We start from the raw sequence: 23,013 nt of genomic DNA, 5'->3' as shown, positions 1-23,013 counted from the left end.
TAGATGTGTTATTTCATTGAATAAGATATACATACATATATAGGTAATGCGCGAAGTAGACTCATATTAATATTCTTCTACCTCTACCGCACAGAAGGAATCACCGTCCTCAGTAAAGTTTTGGGGAACACTTTATACGTAGATAGGGAATGCAATCCTCCTCTTCCTTGAAGGTCTCAGAACGGGAGGATTGTGAAATACCAACTCCCACGAGTCTCGAGTCTTCGAGTCAGAATTACACTAACTATAACTTAATGTACAATATTATATAGAAACTAATCAATCAAACAATTACGGTACAAAGATGTTGACGAAAATAACTTCGAGCAAAGTTCGTGTGGCCGGCATTAGGCATGGGTAGTGATAGCAACGATGCCTGATTACAGTCAGATTACGCTTAACGATAAATTAGTTTTATGTGGCATCGCGCTTGTCTAGCGAGTAGGTTTAGTTTGTAATAAAAATAAGTTTTATAGATATAGATAAAAGTGTTCTATCTCTGTACCTAGATCTCAAACTGCAAAGGCTGAAAACGCTTTAGGACAAAAGGACAAAGGTTTTACATTCATGTCCTATTTTTTAGGGGGGAAAATCTGACATCTGTATCTGGGTGAGGTGCGAGGAAGCGTCAGGCTCTTACTGACTAAACACCTGTTTCTACTCCTGTTGTTAAAGTCCCAGTCACCCGCTACACAGTCTGCAGCTCCGGGTCGGCAACAGCCTTATCTATGGTGATCTAATGGCTCTTTGAGGTATGCGTGATACACGATGCGCCGTACGTAGGTCTGGTTCTGGTCGGGCGGCGAGCTACTCTTGCTCGCTATCCGCAGACCCGCACTTACGGTGGCCGTAGATTGTCGCGCGAGATTCAGAAAATTATCCAACACCACGTGATACTTGTTATATCTCTAATAAAATTGCTTTTATACTTACCTACCCATCCCAGATTAAAACGACATGATGTTATATTACTTTCATTATCGTTCTCAATAATCTAAGTTTAGCAATTTCTTCTTCCAAAGCAAACAAGTCAGTAACAATTATAATAACAATATTTTCATTGTTACCACCAAAACAAATCCGAAATATTACCTAACCTCTCGAATAGGGATGTTGAAGTGAAACTTAATAATCTATTTAGGTTTTGAAAAAATATTAGACAGGTAGTTTGTTGTATAAAAAAAGATACTACAGATACAACCAATTAATGTTTAGGAGTGGCTGCTAGGTAGCAACGTGTTTCCTAAGTATAAGAGTTACTTAGAAGTAACGTCACACGATAATCATCACAAAAAAGTGATGATGATCACTTACTTTTTTGAACAATCACATCATCAGCCTATATATGGTTACTGCCGGTGAAACTTCTTTTCTCGCGCGAAGAAGGTTTGAGCATTAATTGCCATGCTTGCTCAATGCGGGTTGGCAATTCAAACTTATGATTAGAATTTAGAAGCTCAGGTTCTCTTTACTGTTTGTCAGTGGTGTCTAAATAATCTTAGAAAGTATATGTAACTCGGAAAAAGTCACATTGGTACTTGCTATAAGTGAATTTTGAATCCACACTCGCAAACATAAGCAGCTGGCGTCTTAAATCACCACGACATTTCGAACAATGGTACATCGAAATACGATCAAAATTGTACCAAGCAGTATACATTGCGCAGTTGGTCCGCATTGATCCAATTACCGGTCGAACAGATACAACAATGGTTGAGTTAGAACAGAATAGCGTTCATTATACGAGTACATACTCGTTAGTACGGTTAGACAAAGAGAGTAATATAAGAGAAAATTATCATTGTCTTAATACATAGAGGTAAAAAGAAGTAAAGTTAAGAAGTATAGTTATGGTTCGGCACGAATGGGCCGGCTCGACCGGAGTGATACCACAGCCTCACAGAATACCGACGTGAAACAACGCTTGCGTTGTGTTTCGTTGTTTGAGTGAGGTGACCGGAGGCCCAATTACCCCCTTTCCCAAACCCCGATTCCCCAACAACTCTTAAATTAAATCATAATGCCAGCAACCCATTTCTAACACCTCTGGTGTTTCGTGTGTGGCGGCGTCGATTGCTTACCATCAGGTGATCCGTCTGCTCGTTTGCGGTTGCGGTTTATATCATAAAACAAATTAAAACACAAATTAAATATAACAATATAATTACACAATTAAAAACAAATGTACACACACAACACAAAAAAAATCTTACCACTTTCAACCCAACAAAAACAAACACAGACATCTTTTTATCCAACTGTACAGCAAAATTTAAGGCGAAGTTGTAATGGCTAGCCACATAATGAGCTTGTGTGAACGACCCATCATGTATTCCAAGCGTTATTTCGAAGTAGCTGGCCACAAAACCCTGCATTACTTCTAGGACGCGCTGAAGTAACATGCCCCTTAAATGTAATGGTGCTATTCAACTGTGTTTTGCTACGAGTATAAAATGCTCGTTCGTGCTTTTTTTTTGCTCGAAGTGGTGGAGTTTAGAGTTAGTTAAAAGAATGCTTAATTGTGAATATATTATTTTTAATTGTTTCGTTGTTCGAGTTAAATATGCCTAGTAAATACAAAATCACGGGTTCGATTGTTGAGTCTATAGGTATATAGCTACACTAGTGATTTGGGCGCGGTTTCACCCGCTTAACTCGGATCCTATTGATCGTAGCGTGATGTTTTATAGCCTATAGTCTTCTTGAGAAAATTAACATCCAACACGAAATGTTTTTTTGATTGTAGCGAGTTTAAACCTACAAGCAATGAAACAAACTCTTCAGCTTTAAATAACAGTATAAGATATGATTATTTTTTTGTATTTTATTATAATTTTAGTGGGTTTCTGCTCTAAACACCTCTGCCGACCCCTCACGGGGATAAAAGTCGTGATAAATGGTACGTAAAAAAGAGTAAGTACTAATACAACAAAATCAGATTACAGCATAAATGAAAGTATTAAAGGCACCACACAAAATTTTTGTTAATCAAAAAAGAAATATTACAAAGCAGGAATAGATAAAATATTCATTTGTTTCAGCAAATATGAAAAGAATTTCAGCTGAAAAAGGAACTCGAATATTCAATGTGGACGCTGAAAAACCACTGAAATACGTCTGTTAACATTCTTCATTATCAATTTTCATGATTCACTGGGAACGTTGAATTAAAAATACCAAGCAATATTCAGTTTCAGTCTCGTATTTACATATGAAATGAAACAAATAAAACATTTCAGAATACACTGAAACTTGCATGAAAAATTAATATCGTTCATTTCCTTTTTTTCAGCTGACTGCCTGAAAGAGGAGCTCGTTGATTTTTCATGAGCAATCAATAACGCGATATTTATTTGTGGCTTACTTATAAATCTTTCAGAAACTGTATTTCAGACTCTTATTATGTCATGGAAGCGAAGACAGACGGGAGAAACTTTTTATCAAGTATCACTTATCATGAATTTGATTCATTATCATTTCAGTTAGTTTTTTTTTTTGAAGAGGGGAAAATAATTCAATGCCTTGAGATGTGAGACTCTTAGAGACTAAAAACCACCCCATTCCTACTCCTGCTCAGTATTCCGCAGCTCCGTTTCGGGCATCAGCACTATTGGGTCCCATCTGTGTTAGTCTATGTGTTATTCTAAACTACAATCTACCTCTGTTCCAAAATTCATCCCCGATCTCTTCAGCCGTTTTGACGTGATTGAATAACAAACACACACACAAAGACACGGTTACTTTTCCCGTTTATAATATAGTAGTAACATTGTTTTAAATACTAGGCGTGGATTGATAGCTATTACGCTAAATATGGCTCTTAATAACAAAAGTATCTTCGAACAAAAAAAAAGAAATAGTGCACCATAGCAACGCTCCAGTTTACAACAAGAACTAATTTTACTAGAAGATAAACTTCGTCTTCTAGAAACTAGTTTAAGAACTTGAGTTTTGAGGTAGACGGTCCCTTCCGACCTTATTATCTAATTGTGTGCTCGTCCACTGATTGTGGCTGAAGGCGGTCAGAGGGTTAGTTGGTCAATATTTACAATAAACTGCTACGTAAGCTGTTTAGATATTCAATATAATGTAGTTAAGGTTAGTTTATATACTATATTTTTTATCGTTTCAATCCAACTAGTGCTTTGTGTGGGAGAGTCATGCTTCGGCACGAATGGGCCGGCTCGACCGGAGTGATACCATGGCGTAACAGAAAACTGACGTGAAACAACGCTTGCGTTGTGTTTCGTTGAGTGAGTGAGGTTACCAGAGGCCCTCTTCCCATTCTTCTCAATTCCCGATTCCTTGAAAACCCCCAAAAGGCCGGCAACGCACTTGTAACATCTGCGGTGTTTCGAGTGTTGATGGACGGCGGCGATTGCTCACCAACAGTTGATATGTCTGCTCGTTTACAGACTTATACAATAAAAAAAACTGTCCAACAAAGAAAATATCAGAAAAATGTAGAATAATCAATATTTTATGTATGTATGTATGTATGTATGTATACAACGTGTAACAAAATACCCATATACATCAAGAAGCGCTGATGAATACAGGTTGAATAGAGTTTCTGCTTAAATTACGTTTAAAAAAATATTTGTACCAAATACTTAGTATCGCATGGTTCTTGATTTCAAATCATACATACGTGTCACAACACTACAGGGATCACTCGCTAATATTACGAAACATTTATATTCTGTCAATTTGATCGCCTAGTATCTGTCTACCTAATTTTGAATCACGCGGCGGCGCGATTTGAAAAATTCATAACTTGGTAGCATGAAAACATGAGTTTAAAAATCCCTTACCGTATCCTTTGTTATGTTATCTAGAAGCCGTGCAATTGACGGTTACCCTTTTTTTACACGTTGTATATGTATATATTTAGTATATTGCTAGTGTTTTTTCTTTTTGTGCACACATCTACCCCTTATCTGTTTTCTTTTTAATTTGTTCCATCCAAAGGTTGTCTGGAAGAAATCACCATTGTGTGATAAGACCGCCCATTGTACGCATATTACTTAAAATGTATGTAACCTATGCTACTTAAATGTGTACAATAAAGCATATATAAATAAATAAATAATCATAGTTACATACGACTCATTTTCCCATAGCCACAATCCGCATACCTACGTAGAATTAAGCCTGCTCTCAATTCATACACGACCTAGTTGGTATACACACGAATTATTGGAGCAATTAATATATTAATTATACATATAGGAAGCTGTTATGTCATCTCTTAACGCCTGACCACACGACCCCTAGGGAAATATCTAGTAACTATATCTTGTTAAACTGACATGTCCTAGATATACATAAGCTGTTAATCTAGTTTTAGAATATCGTGTAATAGGTATTTGGTCTATTTTATAGTTTTGTGCTATGTTTATAGCAGTATACTTGGTTCAAAACGAATAAAAGTATTGCAGTTTTTTTATTTGCGGCGTTTAGAATGTTTAGGAACTCATGTATTGTACTTAAGTGGAATTTTGATAGAAAAGTCATTAGCCTACTATAAGTGTCATACTGATGGGCTAAGGCTTCTTTTTATCATTTGTATTAAGAAAAGGTATTAATTTCCACGTTTGCTTTGTTTCGTATAACATAACAAACATAGAAAGTACTTACATATAATATGCTAAGAGCCACATAAATACAATTGCTAGGATTAAAAAGCCAGCAAAATATAAGTACTTACATTAAGTTACGCATAAAAACCAAAGTAAATCGCAAAGTAATGTAAAACAATTTATCACAAAATCGGTTATTTATACGCAAAGTTATGCTTAAACAGATTCGAAATAAATCAGATAAAAGAATAGACACAGAAGCTCTTAAATCTTCAAGTTTCCACGAAACACGAACTCGGATACGGATCATCAACTTAAGATTTGAATCAAATAAATTGTTCCCTGAAGACGAAAAAATTCTTAAAACTAGTAAAAAAAAACGTCTTGGACTTAAGAAAATACGAGTAAGAAAGTTGTGTGAACGAAAGCAAGTTTTATAATATTTAAAACGTACAAAGTTTGGGTAAAATGTCGAGGCGTGTTATGAAACTTATCATCTTGTATGACTCCCTAAAGAATACTGCTACGTTTGCTTTACAGGAATTTGAGATCTAAACGACATTTTTGGAGCATTAGTGTACTGGTTTTGAGAGCTATTTCTGTCCACAAAATTGTGATTTAGAAATGCCACTTGAAATGTATAGTTGCCCTTTAGTATCGCTTCTCAAAATAAATTAATTTTAGTTTAGACGATACTTGATTGAATTGAAACTAAAAATAAATTAATTATTATGTTATCGGTTTATTCACGTAACTGTTTGACGAGGAACTCGACTAGTTTCAAGCCATGCTAGAGGCTCATATTCATGAACAGCATTCCGCGACACACGACGCGGCGATTGTCGCGCTGCTACTGACTACTAGTCGAGTTCCTCGTCAAACAGTTATGTGAGTAAGCCGATAACATAATAATTAATTTAGTATGACTCGCAAAAGTTATAATAAAACTAAAAATAAGTTGATTTACCAGAAAATCTTATAAAATAAAAATAGTAACGTTAATTAATTTTAAACCATAACTTTAAACCCTTAAACCCCATTTTCCTTTAAAACACGACGTCGGCGGAATGCCAAGAAGCTGTTATACTTAAAAGAAGCTATGTGCTCATTATGAACAAACATACATGTTTTGTCTCTTTCTTTCTCGCTTGGCATGGGGAATTTATGGTCTTGGCACGATAGAGCTGCCAAGTTCCTGTTTAGTATAGAAGGTTACACATGAAGCTATACAAAACCAGTTTATTTTGGTCTCGCTTTGTATGATCTTTCCGCACATTCAACGGTCAGTTTATACTGGTTTTATATAATATAGCCATGGGTTTAAGAATTATGTAAGATGCAATTTCTCGCTGCGTTATTTGGGTTATGTAGTAGAGACCTCAAAAAATTACTCGTTAGGAACCTCAAAGGAAAAAAAATGGACACCTATTACTTCATTATATGGATCAATTAGTATTAAACGATTATTGCCGACCATGGAAATTCACCAAAGGAAATTCTTACTTCAATTATTATTACCTTATACGATTTAAAGTTTACGTAAAGAAAAAAATAATAATTGCTTGACTAGTTCTTAAATACTAAGACAAATTGCCACATTCAGAGACATAATATAATGATTACTTAAAGTATTCATTAGTAACGATTTTGTAACGAAAACTATCGCTAAAGACTGGGTTAAGTAACGATTAAATGACTCTGAATACGGCAGTAGGACTTCTAAATTCTTATTCACGTTTTAGTAAAATACTACAGTCTGATCTTTAATATTAAGAATAAGAGATCTTTAATACCAAGCAAGGACAAGTAAGTAAAAAACGAGAATAAACCATAAAATTGTCTTTGTCTGTTATACTCAAGGACAAAAACAGCAAAAAACATTCGCAAAAAAAGCATTTTTCTCATAAAAGACCGAACTATTATCAATAAATAATACAAGATAACTATCTTCAAGGAAAAACTTGCTTTATTAGTAAGTACTAATAAACCGAGTGGGGGCACATCGACCCCCTACTCCGGGACACAACACCCCCTACTCCGGGACACAGCACCCCCTACTACGGGACACACCACCCCCTATTCTCCCTGAAAGAAATAATTTCCTTTTCAAAGTTTCAGGAGGCCTTTACCCACTATTTTAACGACAGAAGGCCTCACGACCTCAGTAACTGAATAATATATTTCAGTTTCAGCGTCCGACAGTTAATTCTGCCACTTTTCAGGTTCATTTTGTCCCGGTTGGAGGCTTTAATATTAATGTCAGTTTTAAGTGGACTTTTAAAGATTTTCGCTTTTTAAACGATGTTTATTTTAAGGGTTAATTTTAATGGTCTATGTCCGAGTTGTGTATATAATTAGTATTAAGAATTATAGACTGCACAATTTTATTGGTGCGGTGGCTGGCCTACTGGCTGCCGCGCAACGTGTAGTGGGTTCGATTCCCACACGGAGAAACTATTAGTGTGATCCACAAATTATTGTTTTGGGTCTGGGTGCTATGTGCATGTATGTTTGTAAACGTAAGAAATGATATGTATCTACGTCCCAATCATGCTTCAGCATACTTTCATGAGAAGTAAAATGTGGATTTTAAATAATAATTGCGATAGATACAAAAAAATAACAAAAAGTAGTCTAAAAGAAACACAACAATCTCAAAAAACCTCACCAAACCTCTGTTGTAACCACAGCCTTACCCGACCGATACTAAGGCAAACCTAATCCTCTTAAATAGTCCACAATACGATATGAAGACACGACTATAGACCGGGCTACAAGAGACCAGTTTATCATGGTCTCGCCTTGTACGATATTTTCGCACATTCACTGGTCTGTTTATACTGGTTCTGTATAGTTTCATGTGTAACCATGTATACATTGGATATTACAGTTTATTTACAGTCGTTTACGAACTAAGCCTAGGATTTATTTCATGTGTACGGAGTTAGGTAATAGACGTATACATATATTTGCATGGATTTTCCATGAATGTATGTATTTGTATTTTCAAGGCAATTTCACCCTTATAGTGATAACTATCTGACGCTAATCTTTGCTCGTTTGTAAATTGACTGAATATTTATGTTTAGGTCGGAAATTATTTTCATGACTTTGGCGTTTTGTTGGTAAAATTCTTGGTTGGAAAAGTTGCTTCAGCATTGCGTACTAGGACGGTGCGATGGAGTCTTACAGCGGCCTTACAAATCTTTTAAAGATTAGAAACAATTCAAGAGACTTCATCTGAGGGTTGTTTAATCAAATATAGGACGAATTATGTATATTAAAAATCAGACTAAACGGATTTTTTTTATAAAAAACACCCGAAACATTATAGGCTTTATAAGTACGTTGCCTGCCTTTTGGGAGTTAGGAATTTAAGGGTTGTTAGGGAATCGGGGATTGGGAAGATTGGGAAGAAGGATAACTGGGTCTCCAGTAACCTCATTCACACAACACAAACGTTGTTCCACGTCAGTTTTCTCTGAGGCCGTGGTATTATTCCGGTTGAGCCGGCCCATTCGTACCGAAGCATGGCTCTCTCACACTTAAAAATATGAACTTTTATTTGATAATACATGCTTTACAAATGCTACCAAACATTTTCATTTAGAAAATAGAAGATAATCTTAGTATAGGAAGTTCTAAAAACATTGTCAGCATTATATCATAAGTAATTTCACGGTTCATGCTACGAAATGCTACGAAATTTTTTGTAGCGTTTCGTAGCAGCCGTAGCACCCGTTCGTAGCATGTTTATGCATTTCGGCGTGGCAAAAAGTAGCGGACAGGGGCAGTTTATTCACTAACATAATGGTTTTATGTCTGGTATGTCTGTTACGATAGTGGAAACAAAATATTTAACTGCTTTAATACATTTTCGTGTGATATTGTTATTATTACTAGCTAAGGTCAGTTACTTATAATAATAATAAACTGTGTGGTCTTGTTTACTTATTGCAAAATCTAAAAAACTACCCCTAGTCAGGTAAAAATTGACTCAACATTATTTTTTTATATTACTTTCTAGTTTCTGTTACCAAATTCACAATGGGACACATGGTATGTACTATCTTAATATATTATTTTCTATAATTTATTATTTTCATATTATATCATACCTATATATGAGGGTCGCTTTGTCTATTTTTGTCTGATCTTGTCATCGTATAATGAACAACTGATATACTATAAAAAATTGTTAGTTAGTTACATAAAATACAACTAGTGATCCAAAAACGAATGAATCACAGCTATACTGTAAATAAAACTTTATCTATTACTTCATTTATAAGCTCGTAATATAACCAAATATCTAATAATAAACCAATACACATGAACTGTTCAGATTAGTTTGTGTTACATCATTAATTACATACATACCACTGGGATTACTCTAATCATACATATTACATAGCTAGATTCGTGATATAATTAGATCGAATATGTTCGAAAACATGTTTACATCACACATTCTAGGAAGATCGACTGATTTATTACTGAGTTGGCTCTGTGTTTTTTCTTTGACTTCTCCCACCTTGAGCGAGGCGAGACAATGTCAGACTCTGGCTATCTTCAAGGCCCGAGTGAATAGTTTGCTTATGGGCAGTCGTACTCTATCGTAGGCCGCATTTTCGCTTACCATTAGGCGAGATAGCGGCAGTACATCGACCCATCAAATGTAAAAAAATACTCTACTAACTAATTCTAGTGTTCCAGTACTCTTTTGAAGCATATATCCAAAAATTATTTCATTGTTTCATTGGATTGGCAAGATAAAATAGATAAAGGTTATTCTAAAGCCAAAACATAAAACAAATGAAAATCAATTACAAATAAATAAATACCGTATCTAAGTATGTACTTCCGGTTTGCCAAAAGAAATTAAATGGAATTTTCCGTTACTCTAAATTAGAATAAAATATACAAATGCTCATTGTGAATAGGTAAACATTTCACTAATAAGTGTCGAATCCGGATTCAAACGAGATTTACTTTCGCAGCTGTTTCTAAATTGTAAGGCTGCAGGCACATTGGGAACTTCGACTGAACTATTTTTCTTTTGGTATTTTTTTTCTGAGGGGTAAAACCATCCAATTACCTTTTACCTTTTACCGCCTTGGGCATGGTGAGAGGGAGTGTCAGAATCTTACTGACTAAAAACCACCCCGTTCCTACTCCTGCTTTTCGAACCGGAGCCCCGGTGAAAACGCTTAGTATTCCGCAGCTCCGGATTTCTTTTGGACACAGAGTGACAAACGATTTTGGTATTGTTTACTGCATAATAAATAAAGTGGCAGGGGATATTATACCAAACTTAGTTAATCGCAACTCAAATTACGAAATAAATCACACCAGTGTGAACATAGCCTGACCGTATTTAGTAACATCGCCCCCGAAACAGACATTTTCCGAGAAAATTATATTTGTACGAAACGTAAATTGATATTGAGGAAGGAATTATGAGGATGCTTCTATTTTCTGAAAGAGTAAGTTGATATACATATATTTATTTATTTGTATATTATATGTTATATGTACAATTGTTATATATTTTTGTGGTCTCTTTTGTGTATGGTTTGGATAAATTAATTACATTTTTCATTGGGTTGGCTATTTTATACCGACAAACAACAACAACCATATGTATAGAAGCCCAACACAAATTCATTCTTTAGAGGCGTAGAATCTCCCTTTTAATTTTTTTCGTCAAGGGCATAATTAGCTAAATGCGGCTCTTGAAACCACTTTTCGACAAAATATTACATAACTATCTTGAGGTGCTAAATTCAGGTTTCAAAAATAAATTTTTTTCACTTTTTTTGATAATTGGTAAAATATTCTATTCTTAGAGAACCTTAGAGTTCTTAGTTCTCTAACCTTTTAATGCGTTAATAAAAAGTACACAAAACTAGAATATTCGTTCACATCAAAACCCTAGTCAAAAATATGTATGTACATGAAAACGTGCTAATTCCTGACCATCTCTGCAATATCGCCCAAGTCACGTTCAATATATAAACGAGATATATTTCTGATTATATCATTGTTGTCATGTAGGGATGAACTTTCAGAAATTAATACAAGTCACTTTTGATATGAAGAGAAAGTTTATCTACGTGGGCTAACAGTTGGTAAATAATAAATATTATGTTTTGGTATATCGTATATGTATGTATAAATCGCAAGCTCGCATTGAGCAAGCGTGGTGATTAATGCTCAAACCTTCTCCGAGTGAGAAGAGGCCTTTGCTCAGCAGTGGCCACTTATAGGCTGTTGATGTGATGTATATCTTAGGTACTAGCTACGATTTTATTAGCTACTTGGCTCAGTTTATTGACTGTAATCTTCCTCGATAAATGGACTGTCTAACACAAACATAATTATGCAAATCGAACCAGAACTTTTGCAGATTAGTGCGCTTGAACAAACCAATTTTTGAGCTTTTTATTAGTGTATAAATAATATAGTAAACGAAAATTATCCAATGACTTCTCCCGCCTTGGGTGAGGCGAGGGAGTGTCAGACTCTTCTTACTCTTGCTCTTTGAACCGGAGCCCCGGTCAACCCATCCGAAGCTACAATATTATATTAATATTACACTTAATTTTTGTATAAAGACAGGGCTTCGGAAGCATCTTAAAACTCCAAGTTTCCCAAAATAAACAAACTAATAAATAAGTGATTATCAAACAATACTGTTGCCACGTCCATTGAAAGGTTGTTGCCCTCAGGCCGGTCCTGAGTTATAAATAACCTGGCATTATTTCATTATATTATCATTATATTCCATTATATTATTTTATATAATAAATATTATACTATATATAATTTAATAATAGAAACGATCCGTTAACGTAGGAGTTCATCTGACGGGATAGTAATATTGTTAGTGGAATATTCTAGATTTCGAGGCTATTTTAGTAATTCTAGATGATAGATTGAAGTTTATATATGGCCTCATGTGTAAATGTAGATGATGTATTAATCTTTAATCTATACAGCGTGTAACAAAATACCCATATACATCAAGAAGCACTGAAGAATACAGGTTGAATAGAATGTCTAAACGTCAGCTAAAAATGTCTCAATTACAAAATTCCTAGACACAAAGCTACCTAGATCATGACCAGTGTATAACTAAGGAACCTAGAATACTCTTTAACACCAAGAAAACTAAAAAGGTTTATAAAGACCACAACCAACAACACACTCTTGACATTATCACACAAATGTTAGCTAAACTCAACGAAATACACACTATTTGAGACTAAATTCAAATTTTAGGGTCAAAAATAGTCCTTTAGGGATATTGTATAGCCTTTCTCTAGATCTACATTTAGGAAATATAGAATACTTTATTTTGTCGCTTGAAATAAAAGAGTTCCGTTACGAGCATCGACGCTCTTGTGTTGGGTATAAAGATTAATAATTTAGTATAGGACCAAACTGGTGTTGCGGTATGTTTCGGAATATACAATGGAGGATCGAAGATGTTACATAATATTATGATGATCACTGAAGATAGAGTAACATCTTACTAATATACAACAACGCAACGTCACGCCTTTTATCAACGAAGGGGTAGGCAGAAGTACACATTACTCTATGTATACATACTTTTCACCATTTACCTTATAAGCTTATTGCCATATACTACAATTACTAAATAAATACCGGGCACAATTCCAGACTCCGTGCGACTGAGAAACTGAGAAATTTTCGAAAAACCGAAATAAGGCCAGTAATACTTTGCTTGACCCGGGAATCGAACCCGAGACCCCTTTTCAGGCAGTCTCTTGATCAACGAGGCAGCCTTACACTCCTTTTAGCGAGGCAAAACCGAGTGTCAACTCTTACTCATTAAAAACCACCCTGTAAAAAAGACTGTAAAGAAAAGCAAGATTAAGACTCTCGTTTTTGAGCCGGAAAAGCCGCTGGGTAGTCCGCAGCTTCCATCAGCCCTACTGGGCCCCATCTGTGGTGGTCGAATGGCTCTTTGAGCACGGGCTATCTCGGTATAATCTCCATGCCTAATGCTATGTTTACAATAGAAATTAGACTAGGTAAAATGAAATGGCCCAATTATACCATTTAGGATCAAATAGGCTATAAAACGGCGATTAGAGCCTAGCTGGAGGTTCATAAAATTTGATCGTCTACAAAACTAATTGTCCTTTTACAAGCTTACTTTTGTTTTAAATTACTACCTTTACTGCCTCGTAACAATGTCTTAGGTTCGATTTTCAGGGTAATCAGTTAAATGGTGTTACGAACAAACAATGTGTTTTTAGAACATTATGTCACAAAATACAACAGTTTTTTTTTAATCACTATTTTTTTAAAAGATTACTTGAGTGGAGTTTCTTGCTCGTTTTTTTTTTTTTTCATTTGAATCTGCTCGAAAAGCAAGAGTAGGAACGGGGTGGTTTTTAGTCAGTAAGAGTCTGACACTCCCGCTTCGCTTCGCCGCTATCGCTCACCCTTGCTTAAGGCGGGAGAAGACATTGAATGATTTTCTCTCCTCAAATAAAAAAAGCTTCAATGACAGATTTATTTCTTTAATTATTAACGTATTAAATTACCTATTGGAATAAATGCTTGTACTTTGACTTTGAATACATTTTCGATCAAACATCCTTGCACACCACTTTATTTTTATCATTGGTTAACCAGGCATTCAATTTTAATAGCCCTTAAAAGTTATACAAAAAGAAATATATGAAAACGTACAAGTAAATAATATATAACGTTCAGTCTCCACATATATGGGAATAATAAAGATATTTTTCCTCTCATAAAAGTCCTAATAATTAAACTTTGTGAAGTAACATCGAATACTCGGAGCGTAATAATCCGAAACTTTTATGTAAAAACTTGGAATTTCTTAATGTTAAGTACAAGGAAAAAACGTTTATCTTTTAATACACTAAAAAGGGAAAATGTCTCAATATAATAATCATACATCTTTAGTAATATTTCTTCCTGAGTACCATGTTCATGATACCAATAGAAAACTGTTGAATGCAAATCCTCCGCTAACGTTGGTCACCGGTGACCACGATGGCGATCAATGTGTTAATATATATATTTTTTTTATTTTGTTCTGTATTTTACAGATTAGATAGATATATAGAATAGGGTAGATGACTAATTTTCATTCTAATATCCGTCTTGTAGATTAGTTTTCTTACAGAAACGAATAATTTCGAAGATATATTTATGGATTTGAAATATCGCGTGACATCACTTCTAGGCAAAAAAAAAATGCTGCACGAACTCTCAACTCCTTGCACGGCAGCCATTTACCCAGCTACCGCGAAACCGTGCAATCTAAATCTACTCTCAGATCTTAAATCCAATACAGATCTTTCTAACTGAGTCTGAGATTAAACCTAGCTGTGTCAGCTAACGTTAATTAATTAAGATTGAAAGGTAAGACCGCTAATATAATACAGAAGCCAGACCGTCATCAATCATTGTTACATTGCACTTCGGGATTCGGGATTTGTGATCTTCGTCCCTAACTCTCAATGTTCCTAAGATGTAGTTAGTTATACAACTGTGGTTAGGTTAGTTAGTTACAATATTTAGTTTAATATTAACATTTTAAATGTCTGTATAGTATGGATTAAGGTGTTACTATGCAGAAATCCATACTTTTTTTATGCAACACCCCGGTAAACAAGCGGACGTATCACCTGATGATAACAATCTCCGCAGCTTATGGAAACTCAAAACACCAGAGGCGTCATAAGTGCGTTGTTGGACTTTTGGGGATTAGGAATTTAAGCGTTGTATGTACACTAACAATGCTGTTTTTTAATGTTAAAATGTATTGTATTGTTAATTTTAAATGTTAGAATTTATCAAATATCAGTAACCTCACTCACACGGTGTTGTTTCACGGTGGTTTCACTGCGGTTGACCCCGCGCATATGTGCCAAACCGTGAGTATACCCCGTGGAAAATATGGAATACTAGCTTTGCATGCGTTTCCGCGAGAAAAAAAGTAGTCTATGTGTTATGCTAGACTAAAATCGATCCTTTTTTATAATAACTATTGTGAAACATACAAAATTAACTAAAAATCACGGTTTACTCACGTACTTTAATGCAGAAAAGCTCTACTAGTTTCTACTACTACTACTCTAGTAGTTTACCAGTGAACTGCTGCTCGTGTTGAAGAGTCCCTCTGTGACTCGAAACTAGTAGAGCTTTTCTCGATTAATTTACGTAAGTAATCCATTATTTAATAGTTAAAGTCGAACCTATTTCAAATTTCATCCCAATCCTTTCAATCGTTTTGTAGCAAACATATACGAAAACACATAGACTCATAAACAGTTGCATTAATAGTATGACTGAGTTCTAACGTTCAAGATGAAATACATCAAATTTTCCAATAAAACCGCCCCTCCTCGCCCTTGTCACAGCCGGTGGCAGTATTTAAATGAACTATTGATGTAGGTCTAACCTTTTTGTTTAAGACCTAAATCTGGCACGACCTGACAGATAAGTCGATAAACGTTGGTGACAATGAGACCCTTTCTGGTTAGATTTAACCAACAGTAGGCAACAAAAGATAATGTCAGATAGATTTATTTTATCAGTAAAATATAGAGGCTTTTGTAGCGTATGGCACAGAAGAAAACATTGATTTCGAAAACTAGTTTCATCATAGAAAAAGTTCTACTAGCTTCGAGTCACAGAGGGACTCTTCATCATGAGCAGCGAGCGCAGCCACGGCGACATCGCGCAGCCTACTGTAGTAGGCTCCCATAGTTACTGATAGTACTGGAGTAAACTGTGATTTGTAGTTAAATGAGTATTGATAGAAAAACTGACTTACATAAGTCTTAAAATGTATGTAATATGCTTGAGCATATAGCATGAAAAGATCAAATTAATTTTCTGAAATAGAGTACACACAATATTTCTCGTTTTAATCTCTTTAACACTAGAGGTAAGTTTTTCCATAAAATGATCACAAATTATTTATTATGTTATCGGCTTACTCATGTAACTGTTTGACGAGGGACTCGACTAGTTTCAAGCCGTGCTACAGGCTCATATTCAAGAGCAGCATTCTGCGATAGACGACGGGGAGACTGTCGTGCTGCTACTGGTTATCAAACAGTTGCGCCGATATCATAATAATTGATCATAAACTCGACGCCAAAACCTAAACCACTGTTACACACATTCAAACCTTTCATAAACCCCAAAAAGAAACCAACAAAATACACAACTTCCCCTCATACACCTAACCACACCAAAAAAGCCAACCATCTCCAAAATTCTTCATCAGAAAACCCACTGACCTTTATCATCAGCCCGGAACTCCGCCTCCAGCTCGGCCTTAGTAGGCTGGGGTTCTGGCTGTGGCTGCTGCTTGCTGGTCTTCATGCTCATGGATTTCCTCGTCCGATGTCCACGGAAGGCCGCCTGGATCTTTGTCGCTGCCTGCTCTTCTGACTTCTCGTCAGACTTAGCTTCTGTCTCCTTGGCTTTCTCTTCTGTGAAAAGAGAAGATTATTTTAGCATAATGTTTAAGGAAAGCTAATCAGGCGGGACGAAAAAGAATGGGGTATCACCTTTGGCGGTTTGTGGGGAACAACCAAACAGTTAGTATGATTAGTAATGACCAATTCGAGAATAACACAAAATACATTTTAAAGCACATAGAAATATACGGAAAGTGCGCATGATTCCAGGCAGAGGGCGATATGGGCGCGAAAGACGAAGTGCCAGTAGCAGGGTGACAATCGCCGTATGTCGCGGAATTGCTGCTCGTGAATATGAGCCTCTAGCATGGCTTGAAACTAGTCGAGTTCCCCGTCAAACAGTTACGTAACTAGGCCGATAACATAATAATTGACTTATATACAAACATGCAAATATGCATATCATGCAAATAAAATCTCCATCTGAGTATATATTCTAGAATGCATACAAACGAAACTTTCCGAAAATTGACTTTCAAACAAATTGCCACGCAATTCTAAACTGTTTGCTGAATGAAATAAAGCGTGTGAAATAGTGGCAATAATTCTTTGACCTGTCAAGAAAGTTCTCAATAGCTTTATCTGCAATCTTCAGTTCGATGCCAACGCCAAACAAACACTCACACTAAATCAAGTGAAACCTTTTTGTGAGTTTTCCAGTTGTTTTTTGGATGGCCAATTGGCCAACTTCAAAAAGTAGGTCAAGAATGACGTAGAAACATTTTTGAGCTGATTAATCGGTTCAATGTGTTTGTATTTAAAAGTAGGGCAATGTTATCGATCTTTTGAAATTAACTGAAGAGGAGTGTAAACAAATAATTTTCGAGCTTAATCACGATTGCGCTAAATAGAATTCGCCTGCACGGTTGGCGCGGTGGCTTGGCAAATGGCTGCCGCGCGACGTGTAACAGGTTCAATTCCCGCACGCAGAAACTCTTTGCGTAATCCACATGTTGTTTCGGGTCTGAGTGTCATGTGCACCCACAACACAGGAGAAAATCCTAGAGTGTGGCAACGTTACAAAAAAAAGAATGGAAAGATTTTCTGGGATGACGTGGAAACGAACAGACGGGTCATCAGAAAGTAAGCAATCGACTCCGTCTCAAAATAAGAGGTAATTTCTAGTCCTTTTCACCAGTTTCGATATTAGTTCTATCTAGAAATGCGAAGATAAACTCATTGCTATGCGAAGCACAACTTCGGGCTTCACAGAAAGCCACTACTAAGAAATTCAACAAATAGAAAAACCTAATACATTTTTTTCTGAGGTCAATCCCGACACCCGGATTTAGGATAGGATACTAGTTTAGCATAATATAATCACTGACGAAGAAGTTTGGTTTACTTGATCAAATATGAAAACAACACGCAATTTTCGATTTGACTTTCAAATAGAACTAATTTAATTTATTTTATGGATCACGCCGATAAACGTGCAGACGTATCCTACCTATTGGTAAGCAATCGCCGCCGCCCATGGCACTTGGCGTTACAAGTGCGTTGCCAGCCTTTTGGGGGTTTGGATCAGCTTAATTTATGTCTACCACTGGACCAAGTTCTCCTTAAGATATCCACCACAATCCTCACACTTAGTAGACGATTGGATCACAATTTGTTAACATTATTACCTACCTATTAAAGAGTGCGGAGTGGAGCTGTAAGCAGTTTTAGGATTTTATCTGAGTTAAGGACTTCTACTCAACAATAGTTGCAATGGGCGAAACAACAACTCAATGATATTATAATTTAAAAGGTGTAGATAGAGGAGAGAGAGAGAGAGAGAGGTTATAAGCGCTGAGAATTGTCCCTACAAGATATAAACCATAAGCAGATATTGACTATATTAGACAAAGCAGTGGCTTATTGCTATACAGCAGATTGCCGCGAAGCAGAAAGAGAAAAGAAAAAAGAATATACTCAAGAAGTCCGTTATTTAATTTTAATTTAGCTAGTCCTAGCTAGCTAAGAAAATGGAACGCGCAAACTATCCACAGACCATTAAAGTTTCAAACGTCCTGGAAAGACCTATTCTAACCAAGAAATATAATGAAAATTAGCTGTAACTCTCAAGAACTGGGAAGATGAGAAAATTTTCTCTGCATTGCGAAGTACTAAAGTCTATGATGTTGGTTTTCTTTATATCTTTATGTAAAACTGTTACATTTTAATTGTAGGTCTAGGTTTGTATTTAATTGTGTGGTTTAGGAGTGTGAAAACCTGAATTTTAGGATGCTTTTCCACCAGATATGTGCTTATGTTATGTATTCCGAATAATACGGGTACGAATAATAACTGAGTTGTGAAACTATGTGATCGTTTCAACTGATACTAAGCTATGTAGCTGTACGAGGTAGATGCGTAGGTCGAATATACTATGTATCGACAGTAGAGAAGCCATCGATAGCATACATCGCTAGCACGCATCCATAGCATGCATCTAAATTTCCATATAAAAACATAACTTAGCTGATTCCGTTTCCACCAGTGCTAAGCTATATGTACCAATGAATATGATTGGTGGAAGCCAAACGCATACACAGCAACGTAGCATAGCACATCTTTGGTGGCACTAGTTACGTTTTAAGTTAGTAATTGTAAACAACTAACTGGGCTACTACGGCTAATAGCTCACAAGAATTCAACAAAGATCCAATTACATTTTTGAACCCGACATAAAACACACACCACTGTCTACCATCCTTATTTCCACCAACAAAGGCACTGACAAATTAACCCAGGTCCAATTTTAGGCACAAAAACGTCTAGACTAGGTCGAAATTCAAGACTTTTGTAACGATATAGAGATATTTCAGGCTAATTCTGACATAGGGAAATTATTCAAAAATGTGAGAACGTTTCGGTAACGAGTAGGAATAAAATATAAAAGAGATGTATGTAAGTCGTTCGTGGGATGTTATGATGGCTATAATTTTATTTTGTTTTTTTATACACATGGTTCCACTTTGAGCTATCTTTATACAACGTGTAACAAAATACCCATATAAGGTAAACGCAGCTATTAACGACCCATCGAAAATCTGCAGTTATTACCGACCTATAAAAGTTTTTCGAAATCTTTACGTTTCCAGAACTATTCTAGCTATAGGTAGGCAAAGATACACATGCGTTTATTCCTTGAGCATCGTATACTTTTACGTTAGCGTGAGTAGCTGTGCAGAAAACCGAAAAAATACATCATTTACTACGGGGCAGCGTGGACGCAGGACATGGCGTACTGTTCCCTTGTTCCTTCAAGTAAGTACGTGACTTTTCTATTTAAGACATTTATACAAACAAATGACGTCTATACTTTATCTTATATTACTAAATGTATTCATTTAAGTGTCAACTTTTGATTTCTTACGACATTTTATTAATAAAAAGTAATTTGAAACGATAAAACTTTAAATTAAAACGGGGCGGTGTTAGCTTCATCAGTTTTAGTCGTGGCAGCTATCAACGACCCATAAGTCGGCAATGGCAGCAACGTAACTTTTCATTTTATTTTCCTTTTATGTTATTATATCACACTAACACAAGTATTTTTAAGAACCAGTTTAAATCTAAGCTATCAGTCTTTATAAAAATCTATTAGCGACTAAACTTTTTTGTCTAGTTTTTACCTTTTAGCGTTGTCAATTTAACCAAAGTTATGATATTTTTCGAGGATTGATATTGAATAGTTACAGTACAAAATTATTGTTTTTGTGTTTAAAACAGTGTGCATTTGTTCATATTTTTTGTGACATTAATCGACTATAATCTAGTTTTTACTCCGAGGGTCCATTGAATTTAAATAACCATTTTTTTATGAGTCGGTAATACAATTTATGTTTTTACTTACATACTTTATTACCGATCCATAAGGGTCGGCAATACCAACTATAAGATGCTATTACCGATCGTATATAGATTAATTAATTTCTCACCTACTTTTATAACATAATAGGTACCTATTAATCAATGCTACTTATAGGCTAAAGCAACATAAAACATACAATTATATTTTTTTCCAGAAGTATGGAGCCACAAAAGCAGCAAAGCGTCGCGTGCTTTGTAACAGTGAGTTAGAAAATGAATCTACAAAAGGGCATGAACATTCTAATAGTACCTACTTTAATTAATGATAGAGATTCTTTTGAAACAGAAACTACCGTACATCTGTTAGAGTCAGACTCTGCATGAGAGCTTGCAGAGTCACAACACATTTTAAAGTTTATAATTATTTAGCTCATAAGTTCATTACTAAGAAGTACCAATTTGTTTTATTAAAAAGAACGACAATAAAAAAATACGAATAAGTATTTGCATTTTTATTTTGTTGTATTTTATTAAGATCGGTAATCATCATCACTAGCTTATATACATGCCATTACTGGAAAAAGGCCTCCTATCATACACGATCGGGAATAGCTGCATAAAAATCGTTAATAGCTTCACAGCCGTTTTTATGGGTCGGTAATTGCAACAATCGACTAAGTCACATTATAAATTATTTTTTACAAGATAATCTTCTATTTTAATCTATTTGATTCAGTAAATACATATTTTATACATAACACTAGCAAATAAAATGAAACTATTAATCTTTAGAGGAACCAGCGTACTAAAAAAATATGGTCGATTTTAAAATTGTCTTAGGGGGGTCGTTAATACCTGCGTTTACCTTACATCAAGAAGCCCTGATGAATACAGGTTGAATAGAATCTCTAAACAAAGTTTCAACATAAAATTCGTTTAAAAAAAAATCTACCAAATACTTGGTATCGTATGGTTCTTGACTTCAAATCATACAAACGTGTCACAACACTACACGGGTCACCCGCTAGTATTACGAAACATTTCTTCTGTCAATCTGATCGCCTAGTACCTGTCTATCTCATTTTGATTCGCACGGCGGCGCGATTTGAAAAATTCATAACTTGGTACCATGAAAACATGAGTTTAAAAAACCCTTCCCGTATCTAGAAACCGTGCACTTGATATGTATACCCCCTTTTTGTTACACGTTGTATATATAATTCTTCTGTAAGTGTGTATGTCACTGAACTTCTCTTAAACGACTGGACCAATTTTGATGAAATTTTTTGTGTGTGTTCAAGGGGATCTGAGAATGGTTTAGATTCACAATTTTGTCCGCTGGACAATGTTTTTTTAGTTAATTTTTAATTTATTAGTAGTTGTTGATTTTAGAATGTCAAAATGGTACAAAATGTTTTAGCTTATTAAAAAAAGTTTAAAATTTTCAAATTAAAGACGTGTAGACAGGACAACGTCTGTCGGGTCCGCTAGTATATTACGGCACGGTATATATAATAATAACCAGTTTGTCATGTCTTATTTTGTAAAACGTTCCGTGCCGTGCAGTGCCGTAATGTGCACTTCTGCCTACCGATTCGAGGATAAAAGACGAGACAAAATTACATTAACAACAACTTCGACAACACGTAAAACACATCAACGAATAGTTACCTACCACTTACAAAGTCTACTTACAGCACATATAAAAACCGACTCACTTTTATAGCAAGACCACTAAGACGTAACCTTTATAATGTTGTAAAAATGTTAGTTCGCAACTACATACACAAGCACATCAAGGTATGAAAAACCAGTAAAGATCATATAAAGCGAGACCATGATAAACTGGTTTTGTATAACTTGATGTGTAGCCACCATGAGACATTTTAGTCGCCCATAAAAGACAGTGGAAAGGAAAGTAATTTGATTATCTTTATTAAGTTTTCTTTTATTCGTGACGTAGAATTTTGGGACAAATAGATTCAAGGTCACGTAATTTTTAGGTTTTTTTTTTGAGGGGGAAAATCATCCAATGACTTCTCCCGCCTTGGGCAAGGCGAGAGGGAGTGACAGACTTTTACTAACTAAATACCGCCCCGTTCCTACTCCTGCTTTTCGAACTGGAA

At 35.5% G+C, this 23,013-nt stretch overlaps 1 protein-coding gene and 1 long non-coding RNA gene across 2 annotated transcripts in view; one reads left to right on the top strand and one right to left on the bottom strand.

Annotated features, from left to right (window-relative positions):
• LOC118276666 (sperm surface protein Sp17) overlaps window positions 1-23,013 on the bottom strand; it is a 192,488-nt gene that overhangs the window by 55,826 nt on the left and 113,649 nt on the right. The window contains exon 3 of the mRNA XM_035595089.2: window positions 16,904-17,098. Coding sequence (XP_035450982.1) covers window positions 16,904-17,098 — 195 coding nt within the window. The remainder of the gene's footprint in view (window positions 1-16,903; window positions 17,099-23,013) is intronic.
• Window positions 20,228-21,388, top strand: LOC126911641 (uncharacterized). Its single transcript, XR_007706161.1, has 2 exons — window positions 20,228-20,341; window positions 21,103-21,388. It is a non-coding gene; the product is annotated as an uncharacterized LOC126911641 (long non-coding RNA).

Source organism: Spodoptera frugiperda, chromosome 17 (assembly GCF_023101765.2).
Source record: "Spodoptera frugiperda isolate SF20-4 chromosome 17, AGI-APGP_CSIRO_Sfru_2.0, whole genome shotgun sequence".
In the NCBI taxonomy this organism is placed as follows: domain Eukaryota; kingdom Metazoa; phylum Arthropoda; class Insecta; order Lepidoptera; family Noctuidae; genus Spodoptera; species Spodoptera frugiperda.
This window is presented reverse-complemented; position numbering and strand designations above follow the sequence as displayed.